A 17,196-nucleotide genomic window follows, 5' to 3' on the forward strand; every position below is an offset into this window, starting at 1 on the left:
TCTGTCTGTCTGTCTGTCTGTCTTTTCTCCTTTTTGAGACAGGGTTTCACTGTACAGTTCAGACTGGCATTGAGCTCACTTTATAGCCCAAGCTGGACTCAAACTCACAGCCATCCTGCCTGAGCCTCCTGAGTGCTGGGATTACAGACATGTACTACCATGTTTGGCTGAGGCTCTTTTTCTTTGTCAGCTTTGTTCCAGGTCCACTGGGATAGATTTAGGCCCCTTGTATGTAAGGAAGCCAGTGGGATAGATTTAGGCCCCTTGTATGTAAGGAAGCCAGTAGGCCAGTTGTATGTAAGGAAGACATTGTTTCTTCAACAGGGTTTTGTTTTGTATACCTATAATAGACCAGATATTGTCTATTAGGGTTAGGTAAGAAAGCAAGTAGACGTGGTTTTTTGTTTTTGTTTTCAGTTGATACTCCAGAAAGGGATTGATGCCCTATAGCTAGTTGGTGGCTGTCCGTTGTGGAGGGAAGGTCAGGGGTGGCTTCCTGAAAGCCAAAGCTGCGATCTGAGGGATGAACATAGCCAGTTGAACAGGGTGTGTAGTATTCCAAAGTTGGTTTGGAGATGGTCAAGAGAGAAGGTAGCAAGACTTTGTGCTGACGTCTCTTTATGTACTCCTTCATGGTTAGGTCTCAACCTAGATGGACTTAGACTACTAGATCGTAGACTTATTGAGCCCTTTCTTTTCTTCTAGCTTTTTCTTCATAGTGTTTTTGGCTACCGGGGTGTTGTCCTGTTTCCCTGGCAGGCCAGACTGTATGATCGGGATGTGGCTTCTGCAGCTTCAGAAAAGTAAGTCCTTCTCCTTAGGCTCACAGTGTCCTCAGGAGGCAGCCCAGCTCATCACAGTTATATGTAATTACTGTCTCAGGGTTAAAGGCAGCATCCTGGGCCTTTGAAACATCCCCAGAGTATTTCTCTGGCACTGACACCATGTAGACAAAGTTGCTGAGTGCTAGAGACAGTCTTAAGGCAGAGGGTCCCTTTAGGTCTCCCCAGTGTGCTTTCTCACACTACTCTTCACTTTTATTAAGTGCCCCAGTGGCTCTGAGGGGCTAGTCATCCTGGTTTCTTGAGGTTTAGTTGGAATCATTCTCTTAATCTCACATCACTAGACTATATTAAAAAAGAAAAGGAACAGCTCAATTCCATGGCTGGAATGTGAGAGGGGTAGTGTACATGGTGTCCTGGGGAGTGAGATGGCAATTGGATTTTCTCAGCGTGGCCCTCTTCCATGAGGCATCTAGAGTTAGGCAAACAGTGGCTGCATGGGCTCCCTAGCCTCCACTGTTTGCCCTGATGAGCACTAGTTAGGCTAGGGTTGTCAATCAGGAGCCCAGTGATGTTAAAGCACCAGGCAGCAGCCTGTGTAGGTGAAGGCATGGTGGGGAGCTGAGTAAGGCACAGGTTCCACTTCTTTCAGGATGATGTTGGATTTCTCTCAATCCACAGAACAGAGAATCCTGCTGGCCACGGCTCTAAGGAGGTGAAAGGCAAAACTCACACTTACTATCAGGTGCTGATTGATGCCCGAGACTGCCCACATATAGTAAGTAAGCAAGATAGCTGGGCCTGGGGGTTCTCTTCATGGCAGTGGGGTCAAAGGGAGGGGGAGGGGGCTCAAACAGCCCAGATTAGTCCTGGGTCCCAGGGTTTTAGTAGCCAAGAAAGCCCCTGATATTCTTTGTATCTTAGTCTCAGAGATCTCAGACAGAAGCTGTGACCTTCTTGGCTAACCATGATGACAGCCGGGCCCTCTATGCCATTCCTGGTGAGGAGTTAGCATCTGAGTGATGCCTTTGAAGAAGAGGACTGTGTGTCCCTGAGAGAGGATTCTGATGTTCTATCCTTTGCAGGGAGGGGTTTTGTGTGTTGTTGGGGTCACCCATCCTGGGCAAGGCCAGGAAATGTTTCTCCTCATCCCTGCACTTTTTCTCTTCTGTGTGAGCCTCACTCTGTGCCTCTCTGTGCCAGGCCTAGACTATGTCAGCCATGAAGACATCCTCCCCTACACCTCCACTGATCAAGTTCCCATCCAGCATGAGCTCTTTGAAAGATTTCTTCTGTATGACCAGACGAAAGGTAATCTCTCTCAACTAGGGAGGCAGGAATGGAAGGGCCCTTCCAGGAGGGTGTTGCAGAAGTAATCCTACAGCTGGATTTCCAGAACCTTTCTAGCCTCCCAATTAGCTCTCTGAGGTTGATGGCTGCTGTCTCCTTATAGCGATAGAAACTCAGACGTGGGAATGATGAACAGTGATTCAAGGTTGCTAGGTCGCAGTGGCTGGAGGTCTAAAAACCAGGGATGTTAATTTGTGGTCCATTTTCCTTCCCATGGGATCATACTGCCCCTCAAGGGTTATCCTTGTAGTGCTTTGTGCCTTCTTCCAGCCTTGCTTTTTTTGTTTGAGACAGAGTCGTGGTATGTAGTTTAGGCTGGCCTTTTACTCATGGCAGTCCTACTGCCTCAGCCTCCTGAGTGTTGGGATTAAAGGCATGCAGCAGTAGGCCAGGAGTAGCCTGGCTTTTGTTTTGTGTGTGTTCTATTCACCTGGGCCACCACTGTGGAGGGGTTTCTAGAAGAGGCAACTGGAGAATGGGTACAGCGTCCTGGGCCCTGGCCTGGACTGACCTGTTGGCTCTTGTTTCAGCACCCCCTTTCGTGGCTCGGGAAACACTCCGGGCCTGGCAAGAAAAGAATCACCCCTGGCTAGAGCTGTCTGATGTCCACCGGGAGACAACTGAGAACATTCGTGTCACTGTCATCCCTTTCTACATGGGCATGAGGGTATGTGTCCTGCCTGTGCCGCTTCCTGCTGGGTTTGGCCTGAGATTCTGGGTGATGCACCTAATATGAGTCCTGGGGTGGTGGAGCCTAAATCTAAACTGTACCCTGTGGTTCTGCTCCCAACTGCTCCTGCACTTGGCAGGGTTGAGTAGCCTATAGGTAGTGGCTCACATCAAGACCCACAGGTCCCAGGACGGAGTCCTCCATGCCCGCTCCTCTCTCTTTCCTTGGGCTCAGAGGGAGCCTTGCTTAGAAATGTATGCATACTTGTCTAAAACTGTGGGTTTATCTTTGTACTTCGTATATAGTAGCCACATAATTAATCACTCCTCTAAGCTAGGCCTGGGGGTACAAATATAAATGAACAACTATTCTACCCTTCCATGAGCTCATGGTTAAGAGAAGTCAAGATCCACAAACAGAGCCTTGTAGCGTGAGACGGGGGGAGGATGCAGGAGGCAGGGGCCTGGCAGCTGTGGTGGGTGCCGGCACTGGCAAGGAGAGCATGTGGTGTGAGTGAGAAAGGCAGGGGCCTGTAGTGGGTTTTGAGTGGCTTCCAGCTCTGTTGGTGGTCTTGACAGGATGAGGAGGATGGAGACCAGGAATGGACATGGGAGGTGCCACTCTGTGGGCTTGCCAATCATAGTTCTGTCACTGTCAAATTCACTGTCGTCCCACAGATGTGTGCAGCGTAGTCTGCCTTTGCAACCTTCCTGGAATGCTTGGACTTTGCTGAGACATGTCAGTTGGAACAGACTTGGTCTTGCCTTCTGGGACTTAAACTCTTTGTTTTTTTCCCCCAGGAAGCCCAGAATTCCCATGTCTACTGGGTGAGTGTCTTCCTGAGCACATGGGGGAGCTCAGGAGTGCCTCCGGTCGGTCGGGTGAGGAGGTAGAGCCTGTGTACCATAGTTGGCAGCCTTTGTTGCCTCTGCTCTACAGAATTCTAGATTGACTACCTCAAAGTCTGTTCTTTTGATGAATGTGAACTCTTCCCTTCCCTCACAGTGGCGCTACTGTATCCGCTTGGAGAACCTGGACAGTGATGTGGTACAGCTCCGGGAGCGGCACTGGAGGATATTTAGTCTCTCCGGCACCTTGGAGACAGTGCGAGGCCGAGGGGTGGTGGGCAGGGTGAGCATCACCAGGCCTGGCCCTGCCTGAGAATCCTTGGGGCTCTGTGTGTGTTTTCTTCCTGTCCTGTGGTTATAGACAGAGACTCACTGTGTAAACACACTAGGTTGTGTTGGGTTAAAAATCTTACAATAGCCCTGTGATGTAGATTGCCTGTAACATATTTCACAGAAGAAAGAGGCTGAGAAGCTACCTGATGAATCCACAGTCTCATTGCTAGTAGTGACAGGCTGAGATTTTGGTCTACATGAGTCCAAAGTCCAAGCTGTGTACTTTTTGTTGAGTAGTGTAATGTCTTCTAAAGACCTGAACTTGAATGCACTGAGGTGAGGCATACCTAGTTCCTCTGCCAGCCCCCAGCAACACCCATAACTGTCCTTGCCTCTTTTTTTTTACGGAACTGGGGATTGAACTCAGGCCCTTGCGCTTGCCAGGGAAGCGCATATTCCACTGAGCCATCTCCCCAGCCCCATATTTTTTTTTGTCCTTGTCTCTTTATACATGTATATCCTTTTGGGTTTTTTTGCGGAACCGGGGATTGAACTTGGGCCCTTGTGCTTGTCAGGGAAGCGCTTTTTCCACTGAGCTATCTCCCTGGCCCCCTTTGTTGGTTATTGATTTTTTTTTTTTTTTTTTTGGTGGCTGGCTCAGCCTACCCTGGGGGTGGGGCTGGTATAGCACATGGTGCCAGGATTGCACCATGGCCCCTAAGCTTAGATTGAATTTAGGCCTAAGCTTGCCTAAGCAGGTGCTTTAGAATGCTGAACTATCTTGCTGGCCCAGTTGATTGTCTTTTAAAGACAGGGTTTCACTATGCAGTTCAGATTGGCCTTAAGCTTACTTTGTAACCCAGACTGGCCTTGAACTTGAAACTATCCTCCTGCCTCAGCCTCCTGCATGCTTGGGAGTACAGGCCTGTGCTAGCATGCCAGGCTTCTTTTGCTGATTTTGAAGAGATGTGATTTTGTGTCCCTGCCTACCTTTCCCTATCGTCTGAGAAATACGATCACAAGAAGTACTAGTGTCGGCCCACATCCAACAAGCATTTATCCTGTTGCAGGGGCACAAAAAGTGAGTTAGGAGCAGAGCTTGCAGTTACAGTGTGGATTCAAATTCCAGCTGTATAATCAGTGCATAATTTTGGACAAATTACCAAAATCTGTTCCTTACTACTAAAAGAGATCATATATAAGTAAATTGTGATGACCAGGAGAACTGAGTTAGCAGCAGTTTGCAGGGTACCTATTGAAGTGCTTAGCTTTTAGCTGTCCAGAGGAGATGCTGAAAGGGCTGTTTTCACAGTAGATCTTGTGCCCAGCATCTTTCTTAGTGTCCTCAGTCAGTCAGCCAGTCTGAGATTACCTTCTCAGAGGTGGAGTAAAAGGCCAAGCCAGTAGCCCTGCTGTTGCAGGCGGTGCTGGCAGGTTGTCACTGCAGAATGCCTGCTGTGGTGATAGCTTGGTTGGCATGCATCCACTGATGATGGCCTGGCAGCATGTGGCTTCTGAGTGTGAGAAATGTGTCCCTAGAGCTTGGCCTAACCCATCTTGTTGAATCCTTACAGGAACCAGTGTTGTCCAAGGAGCAGCCTGCATTCCAGTATAGCAGCCATGTCTCCCTACAGGCCTCCAGTGGGCACATGTGGTGAGTGTGTGTGCGGGCAGCACCACTCAGCTTCCTAGATGGAGCTTTAGGTCAGAAAGTGAGTGCACAGTAAGCACCGAGCCAGTGGTCAGCTCCGCCAGATCATGTCCTGAGGTGGAGCCTTCTCTGCTGCTCATTGATGTGTGGAACTTGCCTGTTTTTTATGACTGCTTTTTCTTGGTTCCCTATGATGTGGACTGAGGACTGAGGTCTAGGGCAGTGATGGTGTATCTTTTCGAGTTTTCAGCGATAGAAATAGCCCACTGTAGCATGCCTACCATAGGTTGCTTCCACTGAGTTGCTTATGTAGCTTTTTCCCTGGGTGTTTCACACTTTACTGTGAGAGTGCAGTTGGACAGCTCATGCAGTGTGCATTGAAGAGCCAATATCTGGACAGCTGTGATTGTTTTTTTGTAGGGCCAAGAGGGGTTTGTGGGTCTCTTGTCAGTCATCCTGTTAGAAGAGAGCCTAGTGTACGTCATCCTGCTATGGCTGTGGAGCTGAGGGCATGCGTCCATTGAGGTCTTTAGTAGGACCTCAGTCCCTACTCCCTCTAAACCAGCTTCTCTCTGACCTGCAGGGGCACATTTCGCTTTGAGAGACCTGATGGCTCCCACTTTGATGTCCGGATCCCACCTTTCTCGTTGGAAAGCAATAAGGATGAGAAGACACCACCCTCAGGCCTTCACTGGTAGGCCAGCTGAGGCCTTGAGTGCCTAGGCTGGGCCCCTCAGGTCAGCTGTGAACCGACAATTGCTGCAAAACTTTTCTCCCTCCATTGTGGCCCAAATGGGTCACTTCATCCTTTGCACATTTGATTGCAGGGCTCTATTTTTTGGGGGGTTGTAGTTACCTATTTTCTTGAGAAGACCCACCTAGGACTCTTCAGGCTGGCTGGCTTCCTCATAAGCCCTGCCTTTTTCGTGTTCCCATAAACCTTTCCATCAAGGAACTGTTCAGCTGCCACAGGCCTGGAGGAGTTTCCTGACCTGTCACAAGTTGTCTGGAACATGAAGTTTGGTCAATAAACTAGTGCTCAGCATTTCTGCTCAGGATCTCAGGTTCCCTTTCTGACCTGGTAGGGGACTTGATTGCTTCTCATGCCATCAGGTCCAGGGAGCTGCCTTCTCTGCTAGGGCTGGCATCTTTTCCTGAGCCTGGAGACTGGCTGGACATCTCCCATAGGCAATGTGCTTCTTCCTAGCAAGTGGGTGCTGGACTGGACTTTTGATCTCTCTTTTGCCTCTGCCAAGTGCAGAGGCCAGTGTCAGGGCTGGAGTGGCTTTGCTGTTAGTACTGACCTAGTTGGGCTGGGAGAGGTGAGCCTGTTGGGTTTCCTGGCACACTGGGTTTGCTGTGTATATCCATGCCACAAGTGACCAAGACAAGTTACTTTGTATCTCCCCAGCCCCAAGAACTTCTTAGATCTCCAAGAGCCAGAGACAAATTAGGTAGTATTTTGCCCTACTTCCTGGGATTCCTTCTTTCCCACTACTGCAGTGATTGTTAAGAGGTAGGTTCATTGTTGAACTAACACTAAAATCACAATTCCAATTATTGTGTTTTCCTTAATTCTCCACTAGGGGGACCCTGGGTTATGGGGCAGCCCAATAGATTTTATGACCTAGTTAGCATAGGAAGTCACACGGGGAACAGAAGTAAAAGAACTGAGCCCACAGCTATCAGCTGGCCGAGTTCTATGTACCATTACACACATGTAAACATGGCTGTGTACCACTGCAGCATAACAGTTTTATTAGAAATTAGTGTGTGCTTCTATCACTTAGGTTAACAAAGGATTATAGTTAGTGATAAAAGAAAAACTGTCAGGATTTATGCCATTCTTCAGGCAGACCATGGTCACATATGAAATTCGTCAACAATTACTGCTTTGTCTTAACAGCAAGCTTTCAGTTTTCTCAACACCAATAAGAAAATTTGACCCTGCTCTTTCATTTTTCCCTTGCTTGGCTGAAGTGTGAAAATTCATACTGCCAAAAGGTGTTTTCTGAATGACGTTAACACATTCTACAAACCCTTAAGCCACAAAGAATGATTAAAAGAAGCTAAGATCATGTCAGTGGATTTAGTATTAGTGTTTTCCTTAAGATTAAGGAGCTAATAGTCAAAAAAGAAAAATGCCCAGGCCCAGACTATTGTGCTTTCAGGATCAAAACTAGGTATCACTGAGATGGCAGAGGATCTGAAAGTCAGAGCACTAATTAGCAGGTAGGGAACATAGAGGTTGAAGGACAAGCATGAAAATACCTCAGGGAGCTGGGAATTAAAGGGCTTCAAGAGGGCAGCTGAGAAAATAGTGCAGTGGCCTCAGGCTGAGGCATTCCAGTCTCTAGGAAAGCCACAAAGTCTAAGCCTGAATCTAAAAGAAATGGATTGTCACCTTACCTCCAGTGAGGGCTGGAAGACTAGTAGCTGGTTGCCGACACCTGGCCTGAGTGCTATTTATACATTCAAGATTGTGACTAACAAAAAATGCCCGATTAGTAAGTCACATTTGCCTTGCCCTATCTTGTCATTTCAGGTCCTTGAGTGGCCACCTGGGCCTGGTATTTGCCCAGAGGCTTTGGGCTGTGCCATGAGCAACCACTTAGCAGTCTTAGTAGTGCTTGAGGGATGAGCCTGGCAACTGTTCTTTCATGAAAGTGGGACTGGTCATGGCCACAGTGCTTTGTTAGGCTGGTAGAACGGCTCCCTCCCAGACAGCATTCTTCTGGAAAGAATTCAGATAAGCTTCCTGGCAAGGACCAAACCTGACAAGGGGATAAAAACCAAAGTCCTGAAGGGGAACTCGCCCTGGCTGGTACACAGGGAATCCTAATGGCTAAAAGACCTAGCAATTGGGAAGAAAGGTCTTCAAGGGGCTTAGGTTGTTATGGTTACTTTGCCCAGAGACTCACCACTGGGCACAGCCACCTTCCCTAGCCAGGATACAAACCAATAACGTATGTCTGTGAGGGCAGGTGATACAATGGCCCAGCTTTGGCCACCTCTGCACAGGGGCAGCTGGGAACACAGGCCAGCACTGTGCAGTGTCCTTAAGTTTTGTGGCCCTCCTGGTGCTTACTTTCAGGCCCATGTGCCAGCCTCTGCCTTTATGATCCATATGCCTTCTAGGACCAGAATGAAGAACAATCCTGTCAGTCCCTCTAAGCTGTGGGGGGTGAGGAGTCTTTTCTCACAGGATGCTATGTTAACACCACAGATTCCAGCTGTAGCATCCTTCCTTCCTTGGTGCTCTTAGGGCTGGCTGGCCAGGCCAGCAAAGCCACACTGGCTGCTTTTGAGGATTGTTTTACTGGTTCCTCTTTAGCTCTCCTCTTTCAGGCTGATTCTACAAGAGGGGATTAGGGTCATAAAAATACATTGGTCAGGGCAAGTGACAAACTTCCTGAATATCAGTACAAAGTGCTTTAAAGACAGATCCCAAAGGCATCAAGAAGGCCTGAAGGTCTGGCTTACACAGGGCCCTTGCACTCTACAGGGGTGGCAGAAACGTCCAGGCCCTTTATTAGGTTTAAAACTATTAATTTCCTAGGTTATTAAAAAAGTCATCAAACCTGTGCTTAGACACCTTAGGAAAAAAGAAGCCCCCTTCTGCTAAAGTTTGGGCTTCCACAGCACCAAAAGCCACCTTCCCCCAGAAGAAAGCTTCCTGTGGGCCTCAACTGAGAAAGGGGGCACTCTGCAATGGAGCTAAGGGAATGTTCCTGGCAGGAGGTGGGAGGTCAGTCCATTCACTCCAGAACAGAAGCAGCTCCTTGTGCAGAAAGGGAGATACATGTGGAAGTGCTTGGGGCCAGGACAAGGGAACATGGCCCCTCTGTGCTGCCTGGGCCCTTTGACCTCCCAGGCAAGGTCTGTCATGCCTTTGAGTGCTGGAGGAAGACACCCAGACAGCAGCAGTGGGGGGTGGCAGATGGGGTGAGGCTCCACAGGATGGGAGACAGGGCCTCCTGTGCCCAGACTCCCTTATGGTAATATCAGTCACGGTGGGCAGACTGGTGGCCAAGTTGCCGGTCGTCGTAAGTGCTATAGCGCTTGACGTGGATGCGGCGCACTCGGTCCCGCAGTTCAAAGGTCTCCTCATCTTCACTGGGGGAAGCCTGGCTCCGGCTCCGGCTTGTGGCTTCTAACAAAGAATTGTCAGGAACTCGAGGGGTCTCATAGAGTAAGACGTTGAGTGTCTCCTCGTAGATTCGGGCCTCTGGGAATTCCACCTAGGGCCAGAGGGATGAGATCAAGTGGGTTTTATCTCAGTAAGGGAGTGGAATGTCAGGGCTCTTGGTCCTGTGTTCATGCATGAGGCTGCTGAACTCTCATGAGGGTGACAGGTGGTCATCTCATGAGTGGTGAATGGCCTTCTGAAGGGGTGAGATTATGAGCATGAGAGTATGGAAGATGAACCCCAGCCCCACATCTCACCCCCATCCAGGACAGAAAGACAAAGAATCTATAGACAGTGGGCCAAGATCTGAGCACCTCCACTGACTGGGAGGAGACTTGGGGCCAAGGTTTCCTGTGTGTCAGGTAATGGTTAACAGCAGTCTCAAAAAGCCTGATGCACAGTAAGCAACCAAGTATCTCCAAAGCAGCTGGTGGTTGGGTGTGGTGGCACACACTTATAATCCCTGCTGTTTGGAAGACGGAGGCGGGAATTTGTAGTTCAACGCCAGCTGGGTAGCTACTCTCATCATTATTTTTTATGTATTTATCTCTGCAGTACTGTGGATAGAGTCCAGGGCATCCTCAGTGAACTGCAGCCCCATTTTAGGTTTTACTTTTTTTTTTTTTTTTTTTTGGCAGAACCGGCACTTATTCTACTGAGCCATCTCCCCACCCTCTAGGTTTTACTTTGCACCTGGCTATTTTACTACTTTTTATTGCTTACCTCACCCAGTGGGAGAAAGAATAAGGGAATGGTGATCAAGACTTCAGGGTTCTACTAACAAACTGGCTGCACCACATGGAGCTTCTGTGCCCTCATCTGTCAGACAAGAAGGGCTCTGGCCTGCCTGTCTTGCGAGGTGAGGGAGCACATACAAAGGAGAATACTTAGAAATCTGACAGGTGATGCTGTCATGCCCAGCTCACCTGGCCCTGAGTCCTGACTCCACTGGGCTCAGGTGGTTAGGAGCCTACGCGGACTCTCTCCCCCTCGGTCCATCCCTGATTCCACTGCCAAAGCTTGTACAGGGGGCCGGGGAGATAGCTCAGTAGAATAAGCATTTGCCTGGCAAGCGTGGGGTCCTGAGTTCAATCCCCAGTACCGCAAAAAAAAAAAAAAAAAAAAAAATGCACAGGGAAGTACAGTGCCGTCCTGTAAGCTGTCCTTCCCCAGCCTCCACTGACTCCTACCCAGCTGGAGGTACTGCAGCAATCTGGGGCCAACAAGGTGCTACCCGGGCCTTGCAGCTTTGAGCCGTTCACACCCACTTGGCCTCCCCATATGGTCTAAGGCTTCACTCCAGGCCCTCATCTGTCAGGAAAGATAGCTCCTTTGGGTAGGATACGTGCTTACTTGCTGGCAGGAAGGGGCTGTGTTTCTGGAACGTAATGCCTTCCACATGCCTGATTCTGGGACGTGACTGCAGAGGTGAAGGTGACTGACCAGGTCTGGAACAGCATTCTAACTTCAAAGCTCCAGTGATTTCCCCTACACCACAATGCTTTTCTTTTTGGCCATCTCAGCCCATCCTGAGGGCAGGCAGGGCTGATGTGGTATGTGGTGCCAGGGATCGAACTGCGGTCCTCTGCACCTGCCTAAACTTGCCTAAGCAGGCACTTTAGACCACTGAGCTATCTCACTGGCCCAACACTGTTTTTCAAAGAGCTGTCTCATATCCAAATCTCTGGTAAATTCATGCTGTCATTCCAGTGTTTGCAAACAAGAAACTGAGGCTAGCACCCAAAATATGGTTGAGAAAGAGAACATTCGTGGTCTGTTTGTGATCTGGTGAGGGGCTCAGCTGGGTAGTGCGGTCCCATCCTGAGCACCACTGCCCTGGTGGTGGAGTTCTGCCTCTGAGCAGAACAAGGCCACATACCTTGGTCTGCTTCTTCTCCGTGGCGTACACGATGGAGGTGCAGCACACCTCTGCCAGCTTACGGCCCTGGCCATAGAAGGACCAGCAGCAGATTTCATCACCAATGACATCCTTGATGAAGAGCACGCGGCCGTTGAAGCGCAGGGAAAGCTTATCAAATAGCTCGATGTTTTTCAGCAAGTGGTCATCAGAGTTGCTGAAAAACCCACAAGAGCCAGCAGGCCTGGGAATGAGGTTCTGGCACAAGGGGGAGCTGCTGAGGCAAGCGGGCGCTCCTCTCCCCACTGTGCCCATCATACTGACATGAAGGCAAGTCAGGAGGTGGGGGGCAGGAAGATACAGGGTCATGGGGCACCCTCAGAATTTTGAGTGAATGTGAGGAAAAGGGATTGAGTTGGTTCTAAGGTGTATTAGAAATGAGGAAAGGAGATGCCCACTTAAACTGGAGGAAGGGGTTATACTGCCGCTTCAGAAGGTGGCATTTTTTTTGTTTTGGGGCTGCCACTGGCAATGTGCCTGTCTATGGGGAGTCCTGGGGAGAGTGTAGGACTTTGGGCCTCCAACAACTTGTGTATATGCAAGTGTGACTACAAGGAGAACTGGGCCATGGGGAAGTTAGTTCAGCAGGAAGTGCAAAGACTACAGAAGGTTAGGGGCACTCCCAGCCCACTGGCTTCCCGACACCCTCCTCTGTTTGGTAAGATGAAGATGAGGACATTCAGGATGCTCCTGATGAGACATACGTTAAGGGTGCAGTACCTGTCCCACTGCTGATAGCAACCAAGGCGCTGGGCCAAGTTCTAATACCTCTGTCCAGTCCCCTTCTACTCTTTTTTCCCCTTAGCATGAGCGAGTCTAACACATAGACCTGTGCTGTCCATGCCAGGAGTGCGAGCAGCTTCCCTTGGGTCTGTTGCCAGTATCCACTCCAGCTGCTTAGCCATTTAGCTATGCTTGTAGCCCCTCTGCAGAGATACCCGCCTTACCTGGTATAGGAATACTTGTTGTTGCTTCTGTTGTACAGCAGCTTCACCACGGGCTGTGAAGGAGGAGAGAGTAAGTACCAGGCCTGAGGTCTGGCATCCCTGGGCTGCAGTCCTCTGAGCTCCTGGTACCTTGGTAGAGGATTCAATGAGCCTGTCCTCCTCCCTCAGGGACGTGATGATGGGGATGTTGCACACAGGCTGGTAGGAGTCTTTCTTGTCCTAGGTGATACACAGAGCAGAGAGCTTAGCCAGGTACCCACAGAGCCACTCTGCCTTAGCTACCCCTGCTTGGTAAGGAGAGATCAGAGAGAGATCACGAGGTGCCTGGTAACAGATATTGTCAGTTGGCAAGCAGACCCTCCTTTCCAGAAGACCCAAAGTCTAGGTGTCCAGGAACATGACCCAGAAGAAGCAGGGCCTGCTCACACTGCTGAGCATGACACCTGGCTGCCGGGCCATGGTCACATCTCACTGTTCTAATGGCGAAGATTAAAACATGGGGTGGGGCTCCCCAGGATGGGAGCCTCACTGCCTCCCGCACAGCCTACAGGAAAGGACCTTTCTGTCCCCAGAAGAGGGGCAGCTCCTGCCACATGTGGTCACCCCACCTCTGCCCCGTACCTGCAAGGCAGCCTGGCACATGTTCACCAGCCCCTGAATGAGGTAATATTTTGCTTCAGCCATCAGTTCCTTGATTTCTTGCCGGTTTTGAGGGAGGGTAATGGTGTCATCTCGGAGGTAATTCAGAATGGTGCCGAAGTGCTTTCCACATCGGTCTATGAGGATCCAGCCTGGAACCAGGGATTCAGATGGGCCCCACACAATTACTGTTTGCCTGCAGGCAAAGGCCACCTAAGGAGGTAGGTGGCAGGTAGCATGAAACATGCAACCCAGGGTCCAGGGTGCCAGGACATCATGGACCTTTTTGCTCTTGGGCCCACAGCTGTCTTTCATCCTTTTTCTCTGAACCTAAGAGCTGTGTGCCGGGGAGACACAGGCCAGACAGGCTCTGCACAGGCCCACAGAGGTCTGACTCAGGAGCACAAGACCACAGGCCCTGTTTGCCTCCTTCCCATTGCTCAGGCTCAAGTGACAGTTCTGAGACTCGAGTCCCGTGGTGGCAAACCTATGGCACGCACACCATAGTGGCCTGTTTGTATCATTTAAAGCTCTAAAAAGTTTGCTATCAATGCAAGTCTAGTCCTATTTTAATATTCAAAAAATATGAAGTTAGACATAGTGGCACATGCCTATAATTCCAACACTAGGAGGCGGAGGCAGAAGGATTTCAAGTTCAAGCCCAAAGACTGGGGGTACAGCTGAGTGTAAAGGCCCTAGTTTCAATCCTCTGTGCCATGGCAAGAAACAAACTACAATGACAACAAAAAAGCCCTGTGGCTCTTCTGTCTGGAAAAATGGCTAAGCATACAACATTCTATGTGTAATTCAAAGAATTCTGAAGCTCTACTAAAGACACTACTAGAACAAGCGCTTGCCTGTCAAGCGCAAGGGCCTGAGTTCAATCCCTGGTTCTGCCAAAAAAAAAAAAAAAGACTACTAGGTGAAGAAGTTTTATATTCTGCAAAGGGGAAACGTGAATCTGAACTCCTGATCTACAGGCCTAAGCCCTGTCCTGAAGTCATCTCCCCGGGGCCCCTCTTCGTTCCCCACCCTGCCCTCCAAGCTCACCTTCTTTGTCAGTCAGCACCTCCATGCGCCCGCTGAACATGGCCTTCAGCATGGTGTCGTGCCGCGTGAGTGCCCGCACCGTGGTGTAGTACAGGGAGCCACCCACATTGAGCTGCACATACTTGTTGCCCAGTCCTCCTCCCTTGAAGCTGCTTAGCTTGGGCTTAGCCCCTGAGGCAGGGCACAAACACGTGTCCCCAGACATCTCCCGCTGCAGGTAGATCACCACACGACAGGAGGTGGGCTTGGAAGGCTCCACTGTGGTGGAAGTGGTCACAAGTGAGGCCAGCGCGGAGGCCAGAGCCTCATACTCTCAACACTGGGAGCAAGCAGAAAAACATAAGTCACCAGAACAGGGACCTCAAGGGATAGGATGATAACAATAGGAACTCTGACTGTATTCTGTCCTTGATGAGCCCAAGCACTCCCCACAGAGGGTATGTCCCCAGGCACCAAAAAGATTTTGCAGCTGCTGCTCATTGTATCAGGAGCACATGCAGCAGAAACACCATCTCCCAGGGTAGCAGATCACCAGCTTGAGACTCAGCTCAGTTCTGGGTGGTGGAAAACATAGCCAAGTCCTCCAACTGGCCAGAGAGGGGCTGGGGAGCAGATCACTGTAGAGACCTACCAGCCAGACTCCAGATACTTTCTTTTCCCTGGACCGGGATCCCAGACCTCCAGTCCACCCTACTGGGAGTTCACTCTGCCTAGGAGTCTCCCAGGAGCCTGAGGGACAGGATGCACTTCCTTTCTCAAGATTCCAGATCCAGCAGCAGCCTGGCCAGTGCTTACTTTAGCAACAGGGGAGGGAGCTTGGCTTCAGGAAGGAAAAAAGTATAGCCAGCACCCTTGGCAGAGGTTACCTGCTCTTTTCCTGGCTTTCCTGGCCTTTCCCTTTTTTGGCACCAGCCTTACCCCCAAGTTCCTGAAATCATCACCAGTTTTCAAGGCAGAACAACTACAGAATGGCTATTTTTGCCTCTTTTTCCTGAGAGGGAGCCCAGCCCTATCTCTTCCTCTCTTCCCTCCTAATAAGAATAGGGAGAAAGGACCAGAAAGACTAGATGATAAATATAAAAATGTTTAAGTGATATGGAATTGTGTGTGTGTGTGTGTGTGTGTGTGTGTGTGTGTGTGTGTGTGTATAATGGGGATTAAATCCAGGGTCTTTGTACTGACCTACATTCCCAGCCCTTAAAAAAACTTAAAAAAATTTGAGACAAGGTATGCCAAGTCACTAAGTTGCCCAGAATGGGCTTGAATTTGTGATCCTCTTGCCTCAGCCCTACAGAGCGATGAGATTACAAATGAATGCCACCATGCCCGGCACAGCATCTAAAATGTTAACAGTAATTCACAGCTCTTCCCTAAGTGGCCTGAGGAAACACATAAAGATGGTTTGTTGCTCGAGACCTAGAAAATCCCACAAAATCATGCAAATCAAAGAGGGTCAAATCTTCATGTTCACTTTAAGAACATCTGTGTGACTGCCCAGGCTATCAAGAGTATGCACATCCGAAAAGTCACCAAGTGTCTGAAGGATATCACTTTATTTTTATTATTTTTTAATGTCAAGTTTATTTATTTAATTTTTAAAATATATTTGGTTGTTACAAGATATCACTGTGAAACTCAGACTCGTGGTGATCTTCCTGCTTTCAGCCTCCCCAACACTGGGATTACAGGTGTGTGACTCTATGACCTTCTAGGCTGGCTTGGCGTGCTGTAGGGGCAGGGCTGGCACAGCATATGGTGCGGGGATCAAACCGGGGATCTAAGCTTGCCTAAACAGGCACTTTAGTCTGCTGAGCTATTTCACTGGCCCAGGACATTAAAGAAGCAGCATGTGCCACTCCAGGCTTAGTGGTAGAGCTGATGGGGGTACCCAGTCCAAACAATGAGGCCAGACACAGGGTGAGTGGCCCAGAAAGAGTGCTGAATTTTTGGGGCATGTGCTTAAAAATGCAGAGAGAGTTCAATCCCCGGTTCCGAAAAAAAAAAAAAAAATGCAGAGAGAAATGCTGAACTTGGGAGTCTAGACATAGATTCTCAGTCACTGAACATACCCGGTGAACAAGGCACCAAAGATGCGCTCATGGTTAGAATAGCGAGCTCCCCCTGCCACGCTGAGATGATCCTGACTGAAAAAGAACAGGCTGGAGGGCCAGGGAGATGGCTCAGTAGAATAAGCGCTTGCCTGATAAGCGCAAGGGCCTGAGTTCAATGCCTGGTTCTGCCAAAAAAACCCCAAAAACAAAACAAAACAAAACCCACACAGGCTGTTCCTAAACCAGAGGAGGTAGTTGCACAGAACAAAAAGTCCGGAAGAAACTGACAAAACCAAAAACTTATATCACAGAAATAAATTAAGCATAGATAAATGTAAATAAAAGTTAAAAAAATAAGTTCACAGAACCAACAGGTAAAGTGAGTGAGCCCTGGCCCCCACCCCAATTTACATCTTAGCTACATCCTACCTCTTAGGATTTATGTTCTAGGTCTCAAATCTGTGGGTTCAACCAACAGTGGGTTTGCAAACATTCAAAAAAAGCCAGGATGTGGTGTATGCCTGTAATCCTTGCTGAGAAAGGAAGAGCACTGGAATTTGCTATCTAGAGAGGTTCTTGAAGCAATACTTGAAGACAAATGTAGATTTGGGCTATCTTAAGAATCACAAAAACTAAGAAAACAATACAATAGCTACCGTTCTACAGCTACCTATAAGCCAGGTATAAATCTAAGCATTTAGCATATGCCTTATCTCATTTAAACTCATTTGGCAATAAAACTATGGTGAGGGCAGGGGAGATGCTCAGTGGAATAAGCGCTCGCCTGGCAAGTGCAAGGGCCTGAGTTCAATCCCCGGTTCTGAAAAA

At 49.1% G+C, this 17,196-nt stretch overlaps 2 protein-coding genes across 2 annotated transcripts in view; one reads left to right on the forward strand and one right to left on the reverse strand.

The window, feature by feature from the left end:
- The window catches only part of Poldip2 (DNA polymerase delta interacting protein 2), a 9,776-nt gene extending 3,151 nt beyond the window's left edge, over nt 1-6,625 (forward strand). The window contains exons 3-11 of the mRNA XM_004635424.3: nt 706-803; nt 1,464-1,560; nt 1,707-1,782; nt 1,986-2,093; nt 2,663-2,799; nt 3,603-3,629; nt 3,808-3,933; nt 5,498-5,577; nt 6,158-6,625. Coding sequence (XP_004635481.1) covers nt 706-803; nt 1,464-1,560; nt 1,707-1,782; nt 1,986-2,093; nt 2,663-2,799; nt 3,603-3,629; nt 3,808-3,933; nt 5,498-5,577; nt 6,158-6,272 — 864 coding nt within the window. The 3' untranslated portion in view covers nt 6,273-6,625. The remainder of the gene's footprint in view (nt 1-705; nt 804-1,463; nt 1,561-1,706; nt 1,783-1,985; nt 2,094-2,662; nt 2,800-3,602; nt 3,630-3,807; nt 3,934-5,497; nt 5,578-6,157) is intronic.
- A 682-nt stretch (nt 6,626-7,307) lies between these two features.
- Tnfaip1 (TNF alpha induced protein 1) overlaps nt 7,308-17,196 on the reverse strand; it is a 13,446-nt gene continuing 3,557 nt past the window's right edge. Inside the window, exons 2-7 of the mRNA XM_004635425.2 lie at nt 14,318-14,636; nt 13,250-13,419; nt 12,758-12,847; nt 12,629-12,681; nt 11,643-11,838; nt 7,308-9,815 (exon numbers count right to left, since the gene is read on the reverse strand). Of these exons, the coding sequence (XP_004635482.1) occupies nt 9,579-9,815; nt 11,643-11,838; nt 12,629-12,681; nt 12,758-12,847; nt 13,250-13,419; nt 14,318-14,522 (951 nt within the window). The 5' untranslated portion in view covers nt 14,523-14,636 and the 3' untranslated portion in view covers nt 7,308-9,578. The remainder of the gene's footprint in view (nt 9,816-11,642; nt 11,839-12,628; nt 12,682-12,757; nt 12,848-13,249; nt 13,420-14,317; nt 14,637-17,196) is intronic.

The sequence above is a fragment of the Octodon degus genome, unplaced genomic scaffold (genome assembly GCF_000260255.1).
Source record: "Octodon degus isolate 3935 unplaced genomic scaffold, OctDeg1.0 scaffold00072, whole genome shotgun sequence".
NCBI classification, from domain to species: Eukaryota; Metazoa; Chordata; class Mammalia; order Rodentia; family Octodontidae; genus Octodon; species Octodon degus.